This window comes from Lepisma saccharinum, chromosome 6 (genome assembly GCF_977018435.1).
Source record: "Lepisma saccharinum chromosome 6, izLepSacc3.1, whole genome shotgun sequence".
Lineage (NCBI taxonomy): Eukaryota > Metazoa > Arthropoda > Insecta > Zygentoma > Lepismatidae > Lepisma > Lepisma saccharinum.
In genome coordinates, this window is record NC_139234.1 from 3,860,536 (window position 1) to 3,882,694 (window position 22,159).

Consider the following 22,159-nt stretch of genomic DNA (forward strand, 5'->3'; position numbering starts at 1 on the left):
TTTGTCAAAGGGACACATGATCAATCTCGTCTCGTTTCGAATTTTTAAAGCCTGTCCCGTCTCGTCCCGTGGGCAACACTATTAGAAATAAACAACAGCTAGATAGATTGCAATTGATTTCCTCCATGTGGTAGTTGGATCGGTTTCTTTGGTGTACGCCAATGTTATTATTCTCCTTGTTCATTAATATCAGAGGAGTGGAGGAGAAAGTTTTTAAGAAATATTTTTCAAATCGACAATAGTATTGATATTGTAGATCGGTATTTCTATGTTTTGAGTGATTTTGTTAGATTATCGAATGCTGAATTACATATTGCACAATAACATCGCTCTTCTTGTGATTGGCTGAATAATTTAATAAGCCTCGCGACATGTTGCTACGCACTGACCGAAAGACATGAAGCGTCAAATTGACTACTATTTATCCAGCCTGGCAGTCGGCAGCGCAAAGGTTGACATACCCGGGACATAATAAAAGAAAAGTTAATTCGCGGAAATGAAACTGTTTGTTTTGCTTTTTTATCTACTGCGTTATTCAATATATAGTCCAAACTCTATCTTAGTAGGTCGATATAAACTACAAAGTTCAAGGACGATAGAATTCCCAGGGTTTTTTTCCTTCCCATATTAGAAGCGTAAAATGCGTTATCTTATTCTCGAAAATCTTTCAGCTGATCTCAAGTTATAGAGTACACAAGAAGAATCGAAATTAAGGTTTTTAGGTACTTTTGACTCATTTAACAGTTGCTTGTTTTCGAGTAATCACAAGCTGAGTTTTTATTTATTTCTATTTTTTTCACAGATGGACTAATCCGGACTAGATCTACAATTTAAAGTGGGATCCGAACTAGTTACGTGCTTCTACCGAGTATCGAACCTAGGACACCTTGATTACAAAGCGACGTTACCACTACGCCATCGGGGAGGCCCTTTATCAAATAAGAAATAACAAGTTCACTTTTCTTTAGATTTCTCACGGAAGGAAATTTTGGATTACTTAGAATTTTCGTACCTGTAATTGTCACAGTTACGTAAACATAGGTCTCTAAGGTTAATTATAATTTTATGAAAATTAATTTAAATTTTAGGTGATCATCAGTGAAGAAATAGAACAGGTTGTTAACTCCTGATAGTAGTACAAGCCGTAGCTACTCAGTCAAGGATTATATAGATTAATAGATAATCCTTGACTCAGTATCGAAATGATATTTATTCATATCTGGTATTTGAAGATGATGAAAGGGTCGGTTCGCGACCTACTATGCATAAAAATATAAATCACACGTCCGAAAATGTTTCGTATCATAGACCCAATAAGAATATTAGTTCAGTATGCCCTTCATAGAGTTTGGTATTTAGTGTGTATATACAGTGTCCATGTCAACTCAACTGAACATCTGGGGAAAAATAAACAATTTCTCAATTAATAATCGGAATGATAAGAGATAACGAAAATGATAAGAACAATGTTGCCAACCTTCAAACAAAAAAAAATGACAAGCGATTTAAAACCTGCGCACTTTATGAAACACCCTTTATTTAATTCGACTGTTTTTAACGATGGAACAACAGTTCCAGCTCATGTTATCCTCTCAATTAAATGTGAATTTTAACAGATCAGAAAATTTAGTATCTTCTTCGAAATTCTTAGAAAGTACAAACGTAAATTTGAAGGTGATACTTCACGGTGTGGTGTTTCCTAAACATCTTAAGTGTACAGTTCAGTTCAAAACATTACGAAGAATAAAATTATTAAAAAACAAACAAATAACTTCAGTTCTACTTGAATCGTTGCCCAAATAACACTGTAGTTTGGCTTTCTTGACTAATCAATTGAAATTTGGACGATACGTCGCAACTTCTGCCTGGAATAACCCTTGCATTTCCGCTTTACTTACTAGAGGAATACGCACCTGATAAGGTCTATAAAAAAAACAACGGAAACTCTGGCGTAGCGACAATACAGACATCTGGCGGCAGGGAATTCACTTGTGTAGACGAACTTGGAGTCAGCTGGGTGCTTGTTAGACAGCTGTGTCCGGCGAGTTTCGTGCAAATTTTCCTACGAGAACATGTCATGCAAACTTTATCATAACGAGGTCATATCCACTAAAACTAACTTTCTGCGCTCTTGATGATTAGAGAAATAGGGAAGTGTCTTTTAAGTTTGTGTTCTTTAGCGTGTTGGTTATTTTTAGGAAAAGGGGAATAGTTCGATTATTCCTCGTGCCAAATACAGAAGACAATTTTAATATGGATATTACAAATATAAGCACTTTTCTTAACAATAGTGTTTTATCTAATACTTTGTCTGGCGATGTGGGACTGCAGCAGTTTACAATATACAAGTTAACGGATTCAAATGTAGCTGCGCAGGATACGGTAAGTTCAAATTGGCCTGTATTTTTAATTATTTTTTTACAACCATGTTTCTTTTTGTGACGTGCAATTATACCGTATATATTGTTAGTGTTTAGTGTAATATGAAATGCATACTACTGTGGCATAATTTAGAGAAGCTGAGCAATGTGAAAAGATGCTGAAATTTGGTACATGCTTTCGTCAGTAGGTTAGTTCAGTTACGTTAGGTTTGCTTGCCTTAGCACTTCGGCATTTTCTTCCATGTACGGGCTTTTTATAACACGACATAAGGTTGATATATCAAGACTTTTCATTGCAGGTTGTTATTTCGAAGTTTCGACAACTTTGTTGCCCTGCCTTCTAGTTCATATTGTGGCCTTATCTCCATGTCTTGGTAGCAATTCTTATATTTCCCCGCTAGGTACTTTTTTTTAAAAAAAAAGATGGAGGGTAGTAGTATTTTTTTAAAAAATGTTTCTCTAACCTAAAAAGTTAAAATGACGCTCTCAAAGGTAATTTAACAATCATTTTCTATATAAAAATATTTTTTCACTTCGTCCCTTAGAGCTTTCAAAAATCATAGGGAAATCGGACACTGAAGTTTGCATTTTAGTGGTTTGGGGGTCATTTTTCTTTACGTCCAACAGGTCAAGCATGTATTATTTACAGTCGAGAGGGAGGGGAGTTAAGGACGTGACAACTCGGGAATAGGGCATACAGTAAAATGCAAGAGCAACGTTACCAACGCGAAGTTGTGATGCCGAGGAAAGTCTGGTTGTTTTCTTGCCCCTTGAACAGGTTGGAAGAGTGGAGAAGAAATGTCTTTCACCACGCCTATTATCAACTTCCGTGCTTCTCAGTCAAATAGGCTGTGATATCAGTCGTTGTTTTCACAAGTATTTCCTGCTAAGAAGGAAGTACGATCATATGATCGCTCGCAGTAACACACCAGCTCATTTGTCACAAACATAAAATGTGAAACTCAATACATGTTCTTGATTGCAATGATACAAACTAAACTTTTTGCTTAGAGAACGTGGTTACTGGTAAATTGACGAGTAACCAGAAACCAGACCATGTGAAGTGGAAGCACAGTGTTACTAAAGAAACATGCGTACGGTACTGAATAACCTTTGTGACACCGGTGACTGTATACGCCTATATCTGTGGCGACGTAGTTTGTGTCGCCTTTAGGAAGCTTAGATTCTGTAGCTTTGAATCCAAAGGGAAGCATGTAGCCTATATTCCATCTCTCTGATCCACCATTCATCATCGTCGTGATTGACTTAGAAGTAGAAAGACAGCGTAAAAGAACATATTGATTGGTTTGGTTTCTTTTACTTCGCTATTCTGACATTTTTGGCTAATCGCGAAGGTGGGAATGAGTGATATGATGAAATGCCTACACAGGGACCCCTGGCATCATAGCGCTGTGTGCTAACCACTCCATCACGGAGGCCGGCCCTTTGTTGCATCTTTCTAGAATTTATCTGTCTTTGTCAGTTTTAAAACCTATTCCTGTTGCTTATTCTCACATTTTCTCTGCATTTTTTTAAAATGAACTCTGTGCCCATGGACGTCCGCAGGATTTTTTCCAGGGAGGGGCAAGCAAGGCAATTTTTTTCCAGGGGGGGCAAAGGACACATATTTCCCTCCAAAATAGTGATTCCCCTTAAAAATTCAACGAATTTATAATAATTAACATAAATTACTGTAATTGAAATGAAATTATGTGTGAATTATATAATTTTTAGGTACATTCATTTTCCAGAGAGGGGCGTGGCCCCCCTTGCCCCCCCTTCCGGACGCCCATGTGCCTGTAATATTTTCCTTTGTCAACTACTTTCATTTTTCTCTCCTCCTCTCTATTACATTTCTATTTTTTACGATGACATGTAAACATGACGTCACACAGTTTTCACTATATATCCTGGCGGATTTAGCGTGGAACAAAAAATGTTCGGGAGATCCTTTTCCAGATAGTTGATTGATTGATTTGGTTTATTTTACTTCGCTTCGCTTTACTGTCGCTTTTGGCTTATCGCGAAAGTCTAGCACCCAGTGGCGGCGATTAGGGGGGGAGGGGGACGGTTGCCCCCCCTTTTCGATAATTTGCCCCCGCACTATGCTAAATCTTATATACAAAGTGAAATATACTGTCTTTGTCCCCCTAGTTTTGGCACCTTCCCCCCTCCCCCCGGTTTTGGGACCCAATCGCGGTAGCACCAATACATTAATCGGGATTATATTTACTAAACACTTAACACAGAAAATAGAATCAGAGATTACAAGGCAATAAAGTTAACTGGTAAGACAAAGCGAGATAATTCTAAATTAAATATTTCCGATGTTTGTGACATTTTCTCCCGATGAAATTAATTCTCAAGTTTCTCTCTTTGTAATCATCATTGTTAGTACAAATAACGTAGAGATACAACTTAAATATGAGGGAAAATATTGGAGAGAATGTTGGCAACTCTGGATGTTAAAAATTAGAGGGCGAGAAAGTTTTGCGAGATTGGAAAAACTGCACTCTGTAGTGTTTTGCCTGGAAGAAATCAAGGCCCAAGTTCATTTTGTTTTATTGCGATTTCATCATGCTACGAATGCAATTTTTACATGGTTCGATTTCGATGTACGTCTGTTAACATATACTGCGGAGCTTTAGTGATTACTTAAGGTTTTGTTCAATATATGCTTTCGTGGTTAGGTTAGGCAGGTTAGGTTTGGTTCCCTTAGCATTAAAATAAAGTCTCTAAATGCATTCTACTAACGTTCCGATTTACTTCTACATTCATTCCCATGCTTCTACGATATTTACTGTCGCTTGTCGACGGAGAATATCTTGTCCATGAGAAGTGCGTAAGGTAATTTTCAAGTTGTTGTTTTTCAACATAAATAACTTTTTTCGAGTCCAAACAGTGCTCATTACTTTAAGGAAGGTTCAAATTTCGTGTGACAATGATTTCCAAAATTCTACGATAATTAGTCTTTGTGCTAGGAGAAATCATAAAACAATCGGAACCGTTACCGGGAAAGTGGTTGCTCTCGCATTCATCTTCACATATCAAGAATTCATTCCACCGACGTTATCGGAGTGGTTATGTTATAGCAGCGCGCTGCGACGCCAGGGGCCTGACATGGCGGTATTTTGTGAATGTCCCTTCATCAATTTCATCATATCACTTATCCTTCCTCATCGTCTCGAATAGCCAAAAGAGCAGAAAAACAACGTATAATAATCTAAGGCAATCAGGGGCGGCTGCTCATAAGGACGATACGGACGCCGCACTGCCGTCTGTAACCACAAGTGAACAAACGTTACATTAACATTTATATATTAGCTTTTACATTGTCTGAATAGCAAATATTCCATAGCTTACAGATCGTTGGTTAATCGGTTCTGTATTCATTCGATTGTGAAGTTTGCACGCCACCGTGCGGGGGAATACGGAACTTCGAGAGAAATCTGGTGGGGCGCCGTCCTCCCACCTTACGAGACTTAGAGCATTCTCAGGCGCGGCCGCGAGGGGAAAGAGGCAGTGGAGGCCCGGAGGCTCATAAGAGGCCCGGAGGCTGGGCCTACCCTAATATATTTGGCTATTACTGATTATTTTATTACTTATTATTTCATTAAACGACGCCTACAAGAAAACTGAAATTCTAGGCCTTACGATCATTTCCACAAATTTCCATCCCTGCCAGAGGCTCTATCGTCTCATGTCGAGCCATTTCTCCGCGGGCCTCAGCTATCGCCCCTCCACTTTGTTTCACCACGAGCCGCCACTGATGTTATAGAGCTGTTGGTAAAATTCTAGAGAGTGAGCTTTCCTTTTTCAAAGAATTAATGTCGTGGGCTCAAATCCGAACCTTCCCAGTTTTTTTTCTTTTAGTGGAACATTGCCATTGTTGAGTTGAGTATGAAGTTAAATGAAAAGAAATTGATTCAAAATGTGATAATTAAATCGATGTAGAATTCATGTTTCATATCCTCAGTTTCTTTGCTTTTTCTGAAGTTTCAATACATGGGAATTGAAAGATAAAATTTATTTTACAGCGTCTTGTGGTTGACTGATTTAACGCACGAACTTTGCGCTCAGTTCAGGTGAAAAGTTGTGTAAATATTTTGAAACATACTACATATTACCAGTGTTTGGAAGTAACTCAGTTACAAGTAACAGTTACTTTTTTTTTTTAGAAAATGTAACTGTAACTAGTTACTTTTTAAAGTGTGTAACTGTAACTGAGTTACTTTTTTACGAAAGAAGTTAACAGTTACTTCTACAGTTACTTTGCGATACTTAAATTGCTATGTAAGTGTCATAAATTATTGGCGATGTAGGACTCAAACTGAGCCGGAATTTAGTTTCTGCTGCAATATAAAAGCCATCCTTTGATAGTTGTTGTACTAAATTTGTCTTCTGGCCGTGGTCAGTCGGTAGGCTCCAGTCAGGTGCCAGGAATTTCAAAGTTTATCCTATGTTTCATCTTTCGTTTTTTAGACCTGAATTCCAAAGCGATATACACTAGGGATTGCCAAACGGATCCGGATCCGAAAATTCCGGATCCGGATCCGGGTCTGAAAGTTTCGGATCTGGATCCGGATCCGAGAGTTCCGGATCCGCGGATCCGGATCCGGGTCCGAAAGTTTCGGATCTGCATCCGGATCCGAGAGTTTCGTATCTCAATCCCATTATAATATTACCACACCTTAAAAGGTATTATGATCTTCGATTACAAAGAAATTTTTCGTTAGTCCTACAAGAATTTTTTTCAAGTGTTGTTCCTAAAATACTTTGCTACGCATCGGCTAACACACTCGTGCACAAATGTCCGAGGTGATTTTGTAAATGCCATTGAAACGAATATGTATTCATTCGAATGTATTGGAAATGAAAACACACATAAATGTGAGACATTCCATTCCAGGATGAAACCTTTAACACATATAACAAGATAGAAATGTTATACAAAAATTATACAATTGTTCTACAGTTACAGTTTTACAAATTAAAATAAAACATTATAATATATGCAGTGTTAAATAATTACAAAGTGTAAGGGAGGTTATCTAAGTGTCCACCTCCGATTTCCATGAAACTTGGCAGTATAGTGGTGCCCAAAGGAAGAATTAAGTGTTTTTTTTGTTTCAGCTAAAAAAACGGTTTTAGGGGGCAAAACACCCTCAAATGTCAAGATGAGGACAAATTGAAGTGAGGATCTGACCCCTGTGTTCCTCCGATTTCCATGAAACTTGGCAGGTGTATAGTGGGGCCCAATGAAAGAAATACGTGTTTTTTTGTTTCTGCTAAAAAAACTGTTTTAGGGGGCAAAACCCCCTCAGATGTCAATATGAGGACAAATTTAAGTGGGCATTTGATTTATGTGTCCCCTCCGATTTCCATGAAACTTGGCAGGTGTATAGTGAGGCCCAAAGGAAGAATTAAGTGTTTTTTTTGTTTCAGCTATAAAAACGGTTTTAGGGGGCAAAACACCCTCAAATGTCAAGATGAGGACAAATTGAAGTGAGGATCTGACCCCTGTGTCCCCCTCCGATTTCCATGAAACTTGGCAGGTGTGTGTATAAACGGGCCCAAATGAAGAAATACGTGTTTTTTTGTTTCGTCAAAAAAAATGTTCTGGGGGCAACCTCCTCTCAAATGTCAAGATGAGGACAAATTGAAGTGGGGATCTGACCCCTGTGTTCCCCTCCAATTTCCATGAAACGTGGCAGGTGTATAGAGGGGCCCGAAGGAAGAATTACGTGTTTTTTTGTTTCAGCTAAAAACTGTTTCAGGGGGCAAAATTCCCTCAAATGTCAAGATGAGGACAAATTGAAGTAAGGATCTGACCCCTGTGTCCCCCTCCGATTTTCATGAAACTTGGCAGGTGTATAGAGGGCCCCAAAGGAAGAAATACGTGTTTTTTGTTTCGGCTAAAAAACTGTTTTAGGGGGCAAAACCCGCCTCAAATGTCAAGATGAGGACAAATTGACGTGGGAATCATCTGACCCCTGTGTCCCCCTCCGATTCCCATGAAATTTGACAGGTGTATAGAGAGGCCCTATGTCCCCTGTTTCTTCCTATGCCATATTTACGTGGTTTCGGGGTCAGATCCCCACTTCAATTTCTCCTCATCTTGACATTTGAGGGGGGGCTCTATACCTCTATATATGCCAAGTTTCATGGAAATCGGAGGGGGAGACTTAGACCTCCCTAGTAAGTGTATTAATTAATTACAAATCGCGCACGCGCGCACACACTATATACATATATGTATGTATATTAGCAGGTAACAATATGTTATAAACACATTCTTACTTTCCAAAGAAGCGCATGTGGGATGGCAAAACGGATCCGGATCCGAAAATTCCGGATCCAAAAGTACCGGATCCGAAAGTTCTGGATCCGGATCCGAAAATTCCGGATCCGAAAAATTTTAGGATCCGGATCCTAAGGATCCGGAACCAACCGGATCCGGATCTGGCCATCCCTAATATACACACCTCCGAAGAGGGGTGATTTCCCAGAAGCTGGAAGATAAGCCTCTAGGAGGAGAATTCCTTTATGTTGCTGACAGTTTGCAATTGTCAGTTGTGTACTGTGAAGTGTGTCTTGTTTCTGTAGTTTGTTCCTCTGTGACCCAGTGGCGTACGCAAGGGGGGTTTACGGGGTTTAACCCCCCCCCCTTAAGCTTGTGAAATATTATGAAAAATGCTGTGGGGAAAAAAATTAAATGGCCAATTTTTCACAGTCAAAGATCTGGGACAATAATATTTATATTACTACTTCTTCTACTACTACTACTACTAATAATAATAATAATAATAATTTGAATTATTATTTCCATGCAGCATGGAGAAAAGCACAGCATTCCAGACACACGCGTCTTTCAGAATGATGCCTTGAAAATAAACACGAGTTTATGAGGTTAGGTTAAGGTAACTATTATTTAAAAGAGAAAAAAGTTGATTTGTATCTCAGTTGCAACAATGTTGAATACACTGCCGTACGCAGGATTTTTTTCCGGGAGGAGCTGGAATAGTAAATGTGGATAGCACATGGCTTCATTTTGGAGGGCAGGATGCATAATAACATATTTCGTATTTTTGGAGCTTTTCAGTCTATTAAAATTGTATTCAAAGACAAAAATGGTAATCGGGATTCACTTTAAAAGAGGTTTCGCATTTACACATTTTGATTTTTTAAAGTTCTTAACGGATTTTTATTTGAAAATTCTGATTATCTCAAAATTTCGGTAGGGGCTGGAACACCATCGGCCGCCCCTCTACGTACGCCAGTGTTCAATGAACATGTATTTTTTTGTGTGAACAATGAGAATTAACTAAATAAAGTTATTGGTACGTTGTAAGAGGCTAATGTATAGACAAAGGCTAGGTGGACAAAAATACAGTCACCAATTCGCCTTCCCATTGTATTGTTTACCGCAGCACTTTTGAATGTCTCTCTTTAAAATGTCTCATCTTGTTGACTAGACAATTATTCAAACGACAATAAGCTTAACTATTGTAAAATGTTTTGTTGGTAAGAACAGGGAGACAATCCAGATGTGAATTATCGGGGATATTTATGCGGGGAAGAAGCCGGAAAAAATCCAACCAATTTCGGGAATCGAATCCGGATCTCCCGCGTGATTGTCACTTGTCAGATGCTCTATGGACCAGATCACCGCAGTTCCTTGGATGAGTTCCATACTTTGATTATTTCAATTTATTTTAATATATTTTCTTGTTTTTATGGATTTTCTTAATCCTTAAAATGTCTCACCTCGTTGACCAGACAATTATTTCGTAACAAAGAAACAAAAAAATGCTCCCAGGATTTGATAAAAATCGAATGACTAGAAAGTAATTTCGTTCTAATGTTTTCATAAATACTATATTTATGTAGATCTCTACTACTTAATAGTAGTAGTAGTGGTATTAGTAGTAGTATTAGTCTTAATTTAGCTAATTAATTAATTATAAGTATTATTAATTAATTGTGATTATTATTATTTAATTAAAGTATAATAAAACAATGGTAATGTGAATTTGGAAAAAAGTTTTAGAAATAACACCCCCCTTGATGAAATTCTGCGTACGCTACTGCTGTGACCTTATAACTTCCCCCTTCTGTAAGCAGCATCCGAAAGTTTATTCCTTTGCTATAATATCGGATTAAGCTGAAAAGGGACGTACTACAATATTTCAGTGTTTTTGCGAAATAATTCAATGGTACTGGTAGTATGAACGAAACTGAAGAAGACGAGAGCTAGCCAATGCGCATATGAATGGAAAACAATGCAATTGTTTCCAAGTGATTTCATTTATCTCTGTTCCCGATAATTTAAAAATGAAAGTAAAAATATTTCTGGTTAGAATTCGCTTATTTATGATTATTCAGCACTTCTGGACATTTTGAAAAAAAAATAGAAGTGCTATTCGTTTAAGATTTAAATGAGAACCCTTTTTTTAAAAAATAACGTACGACAGAACTCACCATTATTATTGATAGAACAGTGAATTACAACACTCAAGTGGCAAATGAAAGAATCATTCTCGCTTGTTTATATAATCATCTCGGAGAGAACTGAAGTTTAAAATGCCATTTTCACCTTCATTAATAACGCACAATTATAGGTACTACATTATAATTTTTATAGGGGCCTCCCCGATGGCGCAGTGTTGGCGTCGTCGCTTTGTAATCAAGGGGTCCCGGGTTCGATACCCGGTGGAGGCACATGGTGGTTCGGATCCCACTTTAAACTGTAGGTCCAGTCCCAATTAGCCCTACTCGAAATTGTACAACAAATTTATTTATAAATTGACATACGTGAAATTTGAGAAAATGTGAATAACGGGGAATACTACAACATTGGGGTATTCCTTAAAAGAAAAATGTCGTTAGGGTGCCTGACTGCCATGCGAGAGACCCCGGGTTCGTTCCTCGGTGGGGGAGAACAGAGATTTTTCCACCTGTTGAAGCGGCTCCAGCGCCCACCCAACGTCGTATAAAGTGTGTACCTAGAGGAAACTCTCGGATGTAAAGGATGACAGGGACGTGGTGCTAATCACATCACCCCCACCATCGGCAATGATCAAGAAAGTGTGAGGCTCTAACTACACCCCCCCCCCTTATACGCCTTCACGGCGTCGCGCAAAACACAAGAGAGCACTTCATTTTGTAATAAATATAAATGTAGGAAGACTTATATTATGTACCAGTAAGTAAGTAAAGGACATGTTAGTCTTCACAAAATATGTTATTACAATTAATGATCGATTTGTGTAATTTGGTTGCAAGAAAATTTTCAGCAGAAAGTAACTGTAAAAGTAACTTAGTTACTTTTGAAGTACATGTAACTAACTTTTTTAAGCAAGTAACTGTACTACCTTTTTAAAGATAACTTTCCGAACACTGCATATTACTTATTCTTCAAAAGCATGCCGTTGTAAATATTCACTTTTAAGTAACTCCAGTTATCAAGTTCGTTAGAACCCATTAGGAAGTTTCTTCGATATGGATCGATAATATTGTTTGTGCTCTTCCCAGCTTATCTGAAATAGTTATCAGAATCAAATAAAATGTTTTATTCAAACAAGGAATGTCGTCACTGCCCTTCTTGTCTAGTTTCTGTCACATGATATTTGATTTTGTACCATTAATATAGCTGTCTTGAATCTTAACTTTGCCATCTCTTGAAAGGGATCAATATTTCCAGGCATATTTTGTCAAACACCCGTTACTTTTCGACGAAAAGGATACTGATGTGACAATCGAACTTACGACCTTCGATATAGAAGTGTACTACAGCAAAGAAGTTAAGCCAAAGTTTCAAGAATGACACCTTACTGCATACTTCTATTAATTTAACCGAAACTCTTATCCGTATTTCTCAAACGACTTAAAATGAAATTGAAAAAGCTTTTAACGATGATGCGCCTACAGCTTGTAACTATTTATTCACATTCGTGAGTCTTCGATTCCTTTCAAGAGATGGCAAGGTTCCAGACAGTAATTTCAATGGTAGCAGATAATTAAATAACACGTGAGAGGCGCAGAAACCAGATATGTAGCGTAGTGATTACCAGTGGCGTAGCGTTTTAGTACGTCCGTACGTCCGGCGTTCTCAGATTTAAAATTTTAAAAATGCGTAAATATAAAGTAAAACTTGACTAATTTCATATATATTTGACCTTCATGGCATTATAATAGCTATTTTTTGCGATCCGCTTGCAACGCTCCACTAACAACACTCGTTCTAGCATTTTTTTTTTCAATGCCTTTCCTGGCCGGACGCCGGGCAGGTTCGGTGTCTTTCTGTCTATCTGGAGGAAAAGCACGCGCGCAAATGCTCTCTCTTACGCCAGCGTGTTTGGTTCATGTGACCCTTCCTGCCTTCTGAAGCAGACGACAGCGGTAGAATTTCTACCCGGTTCTTCGCGCTCATGCCACTCGTGCTAAGTGATGCTACAATACGCAATATTAACTGACGTAACTTTACCAATCTCAAATATACCACTTCTTAATGGCCACTGCATTGCATAATTTATCGCACGAACAGCGATGTGCATTAAAAACTAAAAGATCAACACAGGTTTTGTCAAATAAGTTGGTGAAGTCCTCGTGGTAGAAATTCAGCCTTTGGCTGCTCTACCACTTAACCCGCAAAACTATTATTTTTATTATTATTATTATTTATTTATCTAACTGCTTAATATTGTGTCAATGGAAATGTTTAGCATTCATTTGAAAACACTTAACATCGAATGGTCTCTGGACAAAATTATTTTAAAATGTTTATCAGCATTCTCAAGATGTAATAAACAATGGTCTGAATTACTAATCGGTACTGTTACGCCAGTAGAGTGTACGATAGTTGGATCATCCACCCACCTCCGTGTCAGAGTGTTTTGCACAGCGCGCCAAGACGACAGAGGCCCCTGATTCGAATCCCGGCGTGAGCACGGGTGTTCTTTGTGAGTGTCCCTTCTTCAATATCATATTCATATTCGCGATTAACCAAAAGTGGTAAAAAAGCGAAGTAAAATAAACCAAATCAATCCGTAGTTCGATCATCCACAAGAATGACATCTACTGTTGTGCAGAGGCGCTTGTGATTCAGGTAGGTTTTTTAATGACTTGCGTCATGCCGAAAGGTATAAAAAGGGTAAAAAAAACCAAGAGTTCAAAACATTTGTTGCATAGTGAGGCATCTCATTTTCTAGCTAAAACATGCATGGATGATGTTTTATTGAAAACCCAGCTGACTTCAGGCAAATAAAAAATAACTGTGGCGACTAATACCATAAGTAAATTATTATGCAAAAAAGGGCCGACCCTTATTTCGGACTTGACGTTCCCAGCCGAAATGCCCATGCTACGCCACTGGTGATTACATTCCTTGTTTAGCCAATACTTTCCGTTGGAAGAGCAGAAACAATAATTTCAATACATATTGAAGAAAGTTCCTATTGCTTTCTAAGGAATGTGAGTGAATAATAATAGGATTCTATTCAAGAATGAGGAATATTAGTTTCAAGAAAGTTGCACAACTGAAGTAAGCGTACCTAATGTTAAATGCGTCAACTGTGGTAGGGCGTGAAATAAATAACACCTTGAAACTTGCGTGTCGGAAGAAATAAAGAAGCGGAGGAGATGAAAATATTGTCGAATTCTACATCAAATTAATTATAGCAAACAAACTCTGAAACAAAATTATTTCACTTAATTACTACATTTGCATACTCAACACATTTGAATGCCATACTTCACAAAGACAAAACTGTAGAGGTTTGGATTTTGAACCCGTGACCTGATTGCAGTTTTTTTTGCAGTTTCATCGCTCTCCGGTTACGTCTGTTTTTGGCAATTGTTTTTATTAGCTTGTTTGAATGTTTGCGTACTAATTTTTTGTGGTTTGTTTACTATTTTACAACTTTTAGCCAGTAACTGCGCTGATCAACTCTCTCCCCTGTTTTACAGTACGTTTGCTGTGTATCAGACATTCATTTGTTTCGTCCCGCCAGGACTTTCGGTGCATTTGACCTATACTCTAAGATTGTGACTTGAAAATGCCCGTCGCCCGATGTCAATCGAACTTGAACTGTGATTTTCTTTAATGTGAACCTATAAAAACCAACGAAAATAGTATTGCCGATATTTCAGATTTTGCAAGAATTTCGATTTTGTCCCCTCTCCCTGTTGTGTGGATTGAGGATAATAAAATGTGCTGCTTAAACTCTGAAATTATGCTAAATGCTTCTAAATTGTGCTAGGATTTATAAATTACTTTTTTTTTTTTTTTTTGATAACTGCAGTTTTAAGTTCAATTATGCACATACTATTCGAGTTTTGAACTTGCGTTGCTTGTTATTCACTACACAAAATTGTTTAGAATGGCTCAACAAACGAAATGGGTTCAGCATAGAACTTGAAACGGTTTGAGAAAATAGTTTGTTTACCCCCAACCTTCTATCAATTTACTGCCGTAAAATCTCCTCAGGAACAAAATCGACAGGTTAAAGAAAAGATAGAGGATGGATCGTCGCATGGTTGTAAAACAAAGCGTGTCGCTGTGTATCCATACTCCCTTTTATTTGAAACAAGTCCGCTGGTGAAGTATAAATAACATTTGGACGTAATTTTATTTCTATTTCCTGAAAACCTATACCTTTGAATTCGATTTCCCTCTCCCAGGGACTCGCGTTTGCAGATTATGCTAGATTTGACCATTATGCCAAAAGCAGGATGCTAGGGGCCAACGAAGATCAAACTGTGCTTAGTACCATTTTGTTGGGGTTGGCACCACTGATTGAGGAATCTCTTGATGTTTCCTCGCTGGATCTATTAAAATCGCAACCTCCCCCTTGCCCCTTTTCCACTCCTCACCCCCATCTGTCTGTAGGATGACCGGCGATGTTCCTCAGCAAGCGGCAGCCATCGTCTTTGGGCTGCGACTGGAAGGAGCGGCACCAGTCAACTCTTAACAGTAGCTAACCTAGTCAATTGTACGTACATTGAGCTCATAATTTAAAATGCGCATTATTATTAAACTCCTAAAAAGTAGAGAACTGGAAGCAAGTATAAATGAACTGTAGGAAGTTCCTCACTTCCTACATGGAGGAATCGCCCCTGAATTAAACTGATCGCCGATTCGTTGTTTCCCAGCTGCCAGCTTGAAAAAGAAAGATGGCTCCGACTCGAACATATCAACTGCTCAATAACATCACTGGAAACCACTTGCCCATGTTACGGTCACGTTTGTCCTCCAGATCATGAGAAATGTTTATCTTTGCCTGAACTATTTGTCATTGTGCCCGTGTTGAGACTTAACAGAACACAGATTTATTTTAATCAATTAATTATGATTGTGCCTAATCTTAATAGATTTACATCCATTTTACCAGGCAACGTCTACAGTGTTTCAAAGGCAACAGATCCCATTGTGGTAGTACTTGTAGAGACGAATGCACACAGATAAAACAGCGAAAGCAAAAAATCAGGTGAAGCCAGGCTGGCTCGGTAGATCAGTTGTAGAGCAATGAATGGCACGGTATGCCAGACCAAACTTCGAGTCCTGGATGAGCCTGCATTTTTCGCTGAAAATTCTAAGTAGTACATCTCCTGTGTGTGCCTAATCTTAATTCTTTACTGTTGTATTAATATTTTGTCCCTGTAAGATAAAGGATATTTTTTAAATTTCTAGACACCATGCATCCATGTGCAGATGCTCCCAGACAGCGAAAAATGTCACTTCGTGCAGAACACAACAGACTGCAGCGCCAACAGCGGATTCCTCCCGTACTTGGCCTTCCTCTTCTGCGATTTCGACGCCGGCGACAGGTCATTTGGAGTTTTCATATGTGTGAGTACAATTATTTCTTTCTATAGGGTGTTCCGTATATAATGCCGAATTAGAAAATTAAATAAAATAGGGAAAATATCATGAAAATAGTTATATTTCACATATATGTATGTAAGCAGTAACATCTCCCATTTGCATATGAAAGACAATGTCAGGCATATGTCCACCCCTACTGAGTCTGCATGCATTTATACGCTCCACAAAATTATTGATAACCTTCTCGCAGATGTCTGTCCCGATGCGTCACCCGTATGATTTCCGCCTTCAGTTCCAAAAGGGTTCGTGGTTCGTTGGCGTACACCTGTGATTTCACAAACCCCCATAAGAAGAAATCGCAGGGTGTAAGATCACACTCCACCTGTCAAAACCCACACCACACAGTCTTTCTCAGCGGATGGATGGATTTCACGCTCCTGGATTATTCGAGAATTTCCGGAAGGAAACCGCAACAAACGAGTCAACACAATTGAGGCTACATTAATCGGTATGACAACAGATACCAACATTGGTAAGAACAGGTCTGCCAACCTCGGACCAAAACAATAGCACTTCAAATTCGACGTCCTATATGGAACACCCTTTACTTTTGTATCATTCTGTGGTCCTTACAACGTGTTTTGTCTATGAAGCCTAAGTTTTTCTTATATGGGCATGTCCCAGAGCCGGTCTTATGGAGGAGCAACTCGGGCATATTATAAGTTTATAGAATGCTGTTACTTTTAATCAGGATCAAATTTGATATTTCTTGACTTTATGGATTTTTTACACGCTTAAAAATATTTGATATTGGTACTGAAATCATATTCTAAACGAGTACAGGGCGTTCGTTTTGGCTCTGGGCCGAGAGAGAGTGTGACTGCAGAACGCCAGGCACGCCACGGATGCTGGCATTTTCGACCCTTGATGTCCTGCTTATTTTGTCATACATATCTATAGCATGCAGAAAATTATCTTTATATTGCACAACAGGTACTAACCTGTGTTATAAGAGTTGTTCAAAGAGGTGGCCAACTGCATTCACACATTCTCGGCACCTGTTAATGAAATTTTGAGTGACATGCAAAAGTCCCTATTCTGTAACTCTTGTAAGTTATATTTCTCTTAATCTCAGAACAAGTTGCCTAGTTGTTTCTCTACCTGTAGCTGCAACGACAGGGAATTTCCATGAAAAATGCCCACAAACATCTCTGCATGATTGTTTTCACATAAGTGTCATACATACCAGTACCTCCACTTCGAACAAGTGGAGGTACTGGTATGTATGTAAAAATAAGTGGGACGTCACGGGTTGAAAATGCCGGCAGTCACTCTCTATCTTGGCCCAGAGCCAAAACGAATGCACTGTACTACATGAAAATCGTGTTCAATTATTTGAATCAAAAACAATTTATATGCACTATTAATTATATTAATATATAATCAATAGAGCCTGGAAGTTTGGCAAAATGCCTCTTTTTATTTACTGCATATATTGATAAAATTTTTCCGGATATACGTTTTTTATGTTGTTTCGAATGTTTTAGAAGCCTTTTCATTTTGCCTATTTTGCCTATTTGGGACCCCACTGCCTATTTTTAATTATAATGACTTTTTTTGCCTTTTTCAATGAAATTTGAACATTTTTTTAAAAAAATGTGTAAATAAATAATTTTTCTCCCAAAAAACGTTGTTGGCATTTATTTTTCTTCCGTTTATTATGTGAATAATTTTCGCCTTTTTAAGTAATATTGAACTCACATATGTTTCAACATTGCTGAAGGAGAAAAGTGTGTTTTAAAAAAAATAGTATTTCATGCTGAGTTAAGATATTGCCTTTCCGTTAACATGTCCTTGTGAATGATTGACTGCTGAAAACCTGTTGCAGAACACCTGCACAATTACGTCATCACATCCAGCGTCCGTGTCAGGAGGTTATTGACAAGAAACAGCACTAATGCCCAAGGGCCTTTGCATGGATTCCAAAATCAAGTTCTCTATCTTTAGTTTAGTTCTGCACTTTGGAAGGAAAGGATCGTGTAGTTGTCATCATGCCGAAATTTAGTGTGCTATTAAGTGGTAAGTTACATGGTTACGTGCATGAATTTGGTGAAAGCACATTTTTGACTGATGGTACTATTCTTCTCTGCAAGATATGTGAAAAAACATTCAACCATGAGAAAAAATACTTTATATCTCAGCATGTGTCAACAGCAAAACATAAATCTGCAGTTGCCAAAAAGGTTGGACAGAAGAAGATATCCCTAATTTCAACAGTGGGCACTTTATCCAACAGGCAATCTCAGTTTTCTCTTGAACTGTGCAAAGCTTTCATGGAGGCAGGGATACCTTTCTGGATAGTGGAAAACAAGTCACTGAGGAAATTCCTGGAGAAATACACTAAAGAAACGGTGCCGTCGGAATCTACGCTGCGGAAAACATATTTAAGTATCTGCTACAAAGAAGCTCTGCAAAGAATTCGTGCTGAAGTTGGTGGAAAGAAGGTTTGGATTTAAACAGATGGAAGTACTAACGCTATGGGACGCTGAATAGCCAACGTCGTCATATGAACTATGGAACCAACATGCGGAGAATCCTCGTCATTTCTTCTCACATCAGAACAACTAGAGAGAGCCAATAGTTCGTCAATAGCTCAGTTATTCTCAAATTCCCTACTTCTGCTCTGGCCAGATGGTGTACATCATGATGACATGTTACTTTTTATCAGTGATGCAGCTCCCTATATAAAGAAGGCTGCCATAGCATTGAAAATTCTCTTCCCGAACATGCTTCATATCACATGTGTAGCCCACGCAATGCACAGAATAGCCGAAAAAGTTAGTGTTGCACCCAGAAGTGGACAGGTTGATTTCGAACACAAAGAACATATTTCTGAAATCTCCCTCTTGAACCCGAACATTTCAGGAAGTTGCACCTGAGCTTAGTTTACCTCCGCAACCAGTCTTGGCGAGATGGGGAACCTGGATATCAGCAGCTATATATTATGCTAACCACCTTGAAAAAATCAGTGAGGTGATCGATGCTCTTCCAGAAAATGAAGCGGCTTCAATTCGTGAAGTGAAAAAACTCCTGTGCTATTCAGAACTGAAGAATGAACTGTCGTTTATTTTTGCACATTATGGTGCATTGCCAGAGACAATTACAAAGCTAGAAAAAAGAGGTGAGACTCTTGTAGCATCCATGAAAATCTTCGAGGAATCTATGCAGCAGATGATGGAAGTGTCAGGAGAAAAGGGGTCAGCTGTTGTGGAAAAGTGCAAATGGGTAGTGAGTGCAAATGATGACTTGAAACAATTGAAGACAATTTGTGATATTCTAAAAGGTGAAAATGCTGTTATTGAAATGAGTCCAGCTACATTTGCTTGTTTTATGTATGCTTCATTAACATTTTGCCAGAAATTATAGATAAAAGTAAGTGACTTTCAAATGTGCCTTTTTCAGTTTATTTTGCCTTTTCCCCCATTTTTAGTGCCTATTTTCCACATTATAAATGCCTTTTTGCCTGCCTATTTTAACGAAAATAAATGCCTGAACTTCCGGGCTCTAATAACACTGGGGAACAAATTAAAACTTTTTGTTTTGCCGCTGGATGAAAATAGGTGATCTTTAATAAATCGGGTGCGCTGATTTCAAAAATCATAACAAAAATGCTGTATCACGTACCATTTCTGGCGGAAACCATTTTGAAAAATTTTCACCGCACATTAAAAGAAGTGTAAAATATTGCATATTGCTCCAAACCTTAATGTGATAGTGTGAATATTAGTAATACATTGGGTTCATAGAATACCAAATATGATTGCAAATGATGTAGTTATGACATGCACTAAAATTTGCAGTTGCAGTAAAATAGTAAACATTAAAGTAAACAGTAAAAGTAACACACTTTCAAAACGTATTTCTGTATGATTTCCGCTTATAGCAGGCGTGTTGAACATCTGAGACTGTGTTCCAGCAGTAATCCGCTAGTAATCTGGGAGACCATCTGCCTTTATAACGTTTTTCCATTTCTGCGATTTGTTGGTGAAAGAGCTTGCCCTGCTCGTCACTCACTGTACCCAGATTAGGGGGGAAAAAGTCTAAATGGGAACACAGAAAGTGTATCTTGAGAGACATATTGCATCCCATTTTTTTGTATGTTGCCAGCATACGTTCTACAAGTTTAGAGTAATTGTGAGCCCTATGGTTGCCAAGAAAATTGCGACACACACCCTTGAACGCACCCCATGCTGCTTTCTCACATTCACTTAACAGTTCTTCAAAATTGGGATCGTTCATTACCTCCCGGATTTGAGGGCCAACAAAATATCCCTTCTTTTATTTTAACATCGCTTACACCAGGAAATTTGCTTCGTAAGTACTCAAACCCTTTTCCTTCTTTGTTCATGGTCTTCACAAAGTTCTTCATTAACCCCAACTTGATGTGTAGTGGGGGGAGTAACGCATTGTTGGCGTCGACAAGAGGTTTGTGAGAGACACCTTTTTTCTCCAGGTGTGTAACACTCTCTTAGAGGCCAGTGTTTAGTTTTGTAATGCATGTCCTTTGCTCTGCTGTCCCATAGACAGAGGAAACAACAGAATTTCGTGAAGCCTGATTGCATCCCCAAATGAATTCCCAGTACCTTCAGATCAGCACAGATTTTCCACTGGTGTTTGTCGTAGCTAACACTTGTGAGAATGAAAGCAATGTTTTCATATGTTTCCTTCATTTCACTCGCATGAGCAACTGGCACTGAAGGTTTCTCATTTACATTATGCAGAAGGACCGCCTTCAAGCTAGTTTTTGACGCATCGATGAACAACCTCCATTCGTCTGATTTATAGTTTTCTCCTAACTCCTGCATTAATCCAGTGACATTGTTGCAGTATACAAGGGACCCTTTCATAGAAAGAAAAGAAGAAAATTTTAGTTGACGTTTTCTGAATGTAATACTTGTCCCTGGTTCCAGCAGGTTCCACCCTTGCAGTCTTGAACCCAGCAGTTCCACTTCTTTCTTTGTAAGGTTCAAATCACGTACTAAATCATTTAATTCTCGCTGGTTGATAAGATGCGGTGTCTTCCGTGACTCTTTAAAGTGAGGATCATGTCCGAGAGAAGATATCGGTTCATCTGAGGAAGTTTCTGTTTCCTCTTCCAAAGACCATTCCAATGGTGGCTTTGGAACAGGTAATGTCTCACCATGTTGCACTGGTCTTATCGCAGAAGGTAAATTTGGGTACTGTAGGATAATTTTGGATTTTCTTGAGAATCCCGTTACATTAGTTAAACAAAAGTAACAAGTAACGTGATCTCGAGGTTCGCGCCATACCATGGGAACAGCGAAGGGCATAGATAGATGGGTACCATGTAACCACCCTCGTAAATATCGCGAGCATCTACTGCAACAGACATGAGGAGCCCACCCTTGATCTTACGCTCCGATTTTGCATCCGGAATAGAGCTCGTAAGCTTTCTTCACTATTGGTGTAATTGAGTTTCGTTGGGATGTTGTCGTGAACTCACCGCACACATAGCAGAACAGATTGGGTGAATTTACACAGTTACGAGGCATCACTGCACTATTTTCAAATACCACACAAAACAATCGCGATGAAGCACACAACTTAACACACAACCTACACTTCCAGCGAACAGAACGCAACTAATAAAGACACAGTACAATAAGTCACCTTGCCTCTTTAACAAAGACTTTTCTCTACTCTTATCTTATCGGGTATATTAATTATAGAATGAACAAATAATGACATGAATTCACTGGTTTCAAAATTTAATGAAAAGTAAACAAAAGAGAAATGTGATAAGAGAACATTGCTGCAAACAATGTTGGCAGGAGAAAACTGCTGGTTCCTTCCTGCTTTCTGTCCCGTGCTTGGCAGAAGCAGTGTTGCTACATGAAGGGAAATTTTCCTTGGTGCAGGGAAATCTAGGTCC

The 22,159-nt window shown here is 38.6% G+C and overlaps 1 protein-coding gene across 2 annotated transcripts in view; it reads left to right on the forward strand.

Annotated features, from left to right (window-relative positions):
• Nucleotides 1–22,159, forward strand: part of LOC145989196 (mitochondrial sodium/calcium exchanger protein-like) — an 85,059-nt gene that overhangs the window by 26,700 nt on the left and 36,200 nt on the right. The window contains exons 1-2 of one of the 2 annotated variants that reach the window (XM_083124497.1): nucleotides 1,970–2,382; nucleotides 16,072–16,230. In XM_083124497.1, the coding sequence (XP_082980623.1) occupies nucleotides 2,254–2,382; nucleotides 16,072–16,230 (288 nt within the window). In that variant the 5' untranslated portion in view covers nucleotides 1,970–2,253. Of the gene's footprint in view, nucleotides 1–1,969; nucleotides 2,383–16,071; nucleotides 16,231–22,159 lie in introns of those variants that run through there. The other variant, XM_083124498.1, reaches the window with a different exon arrangement.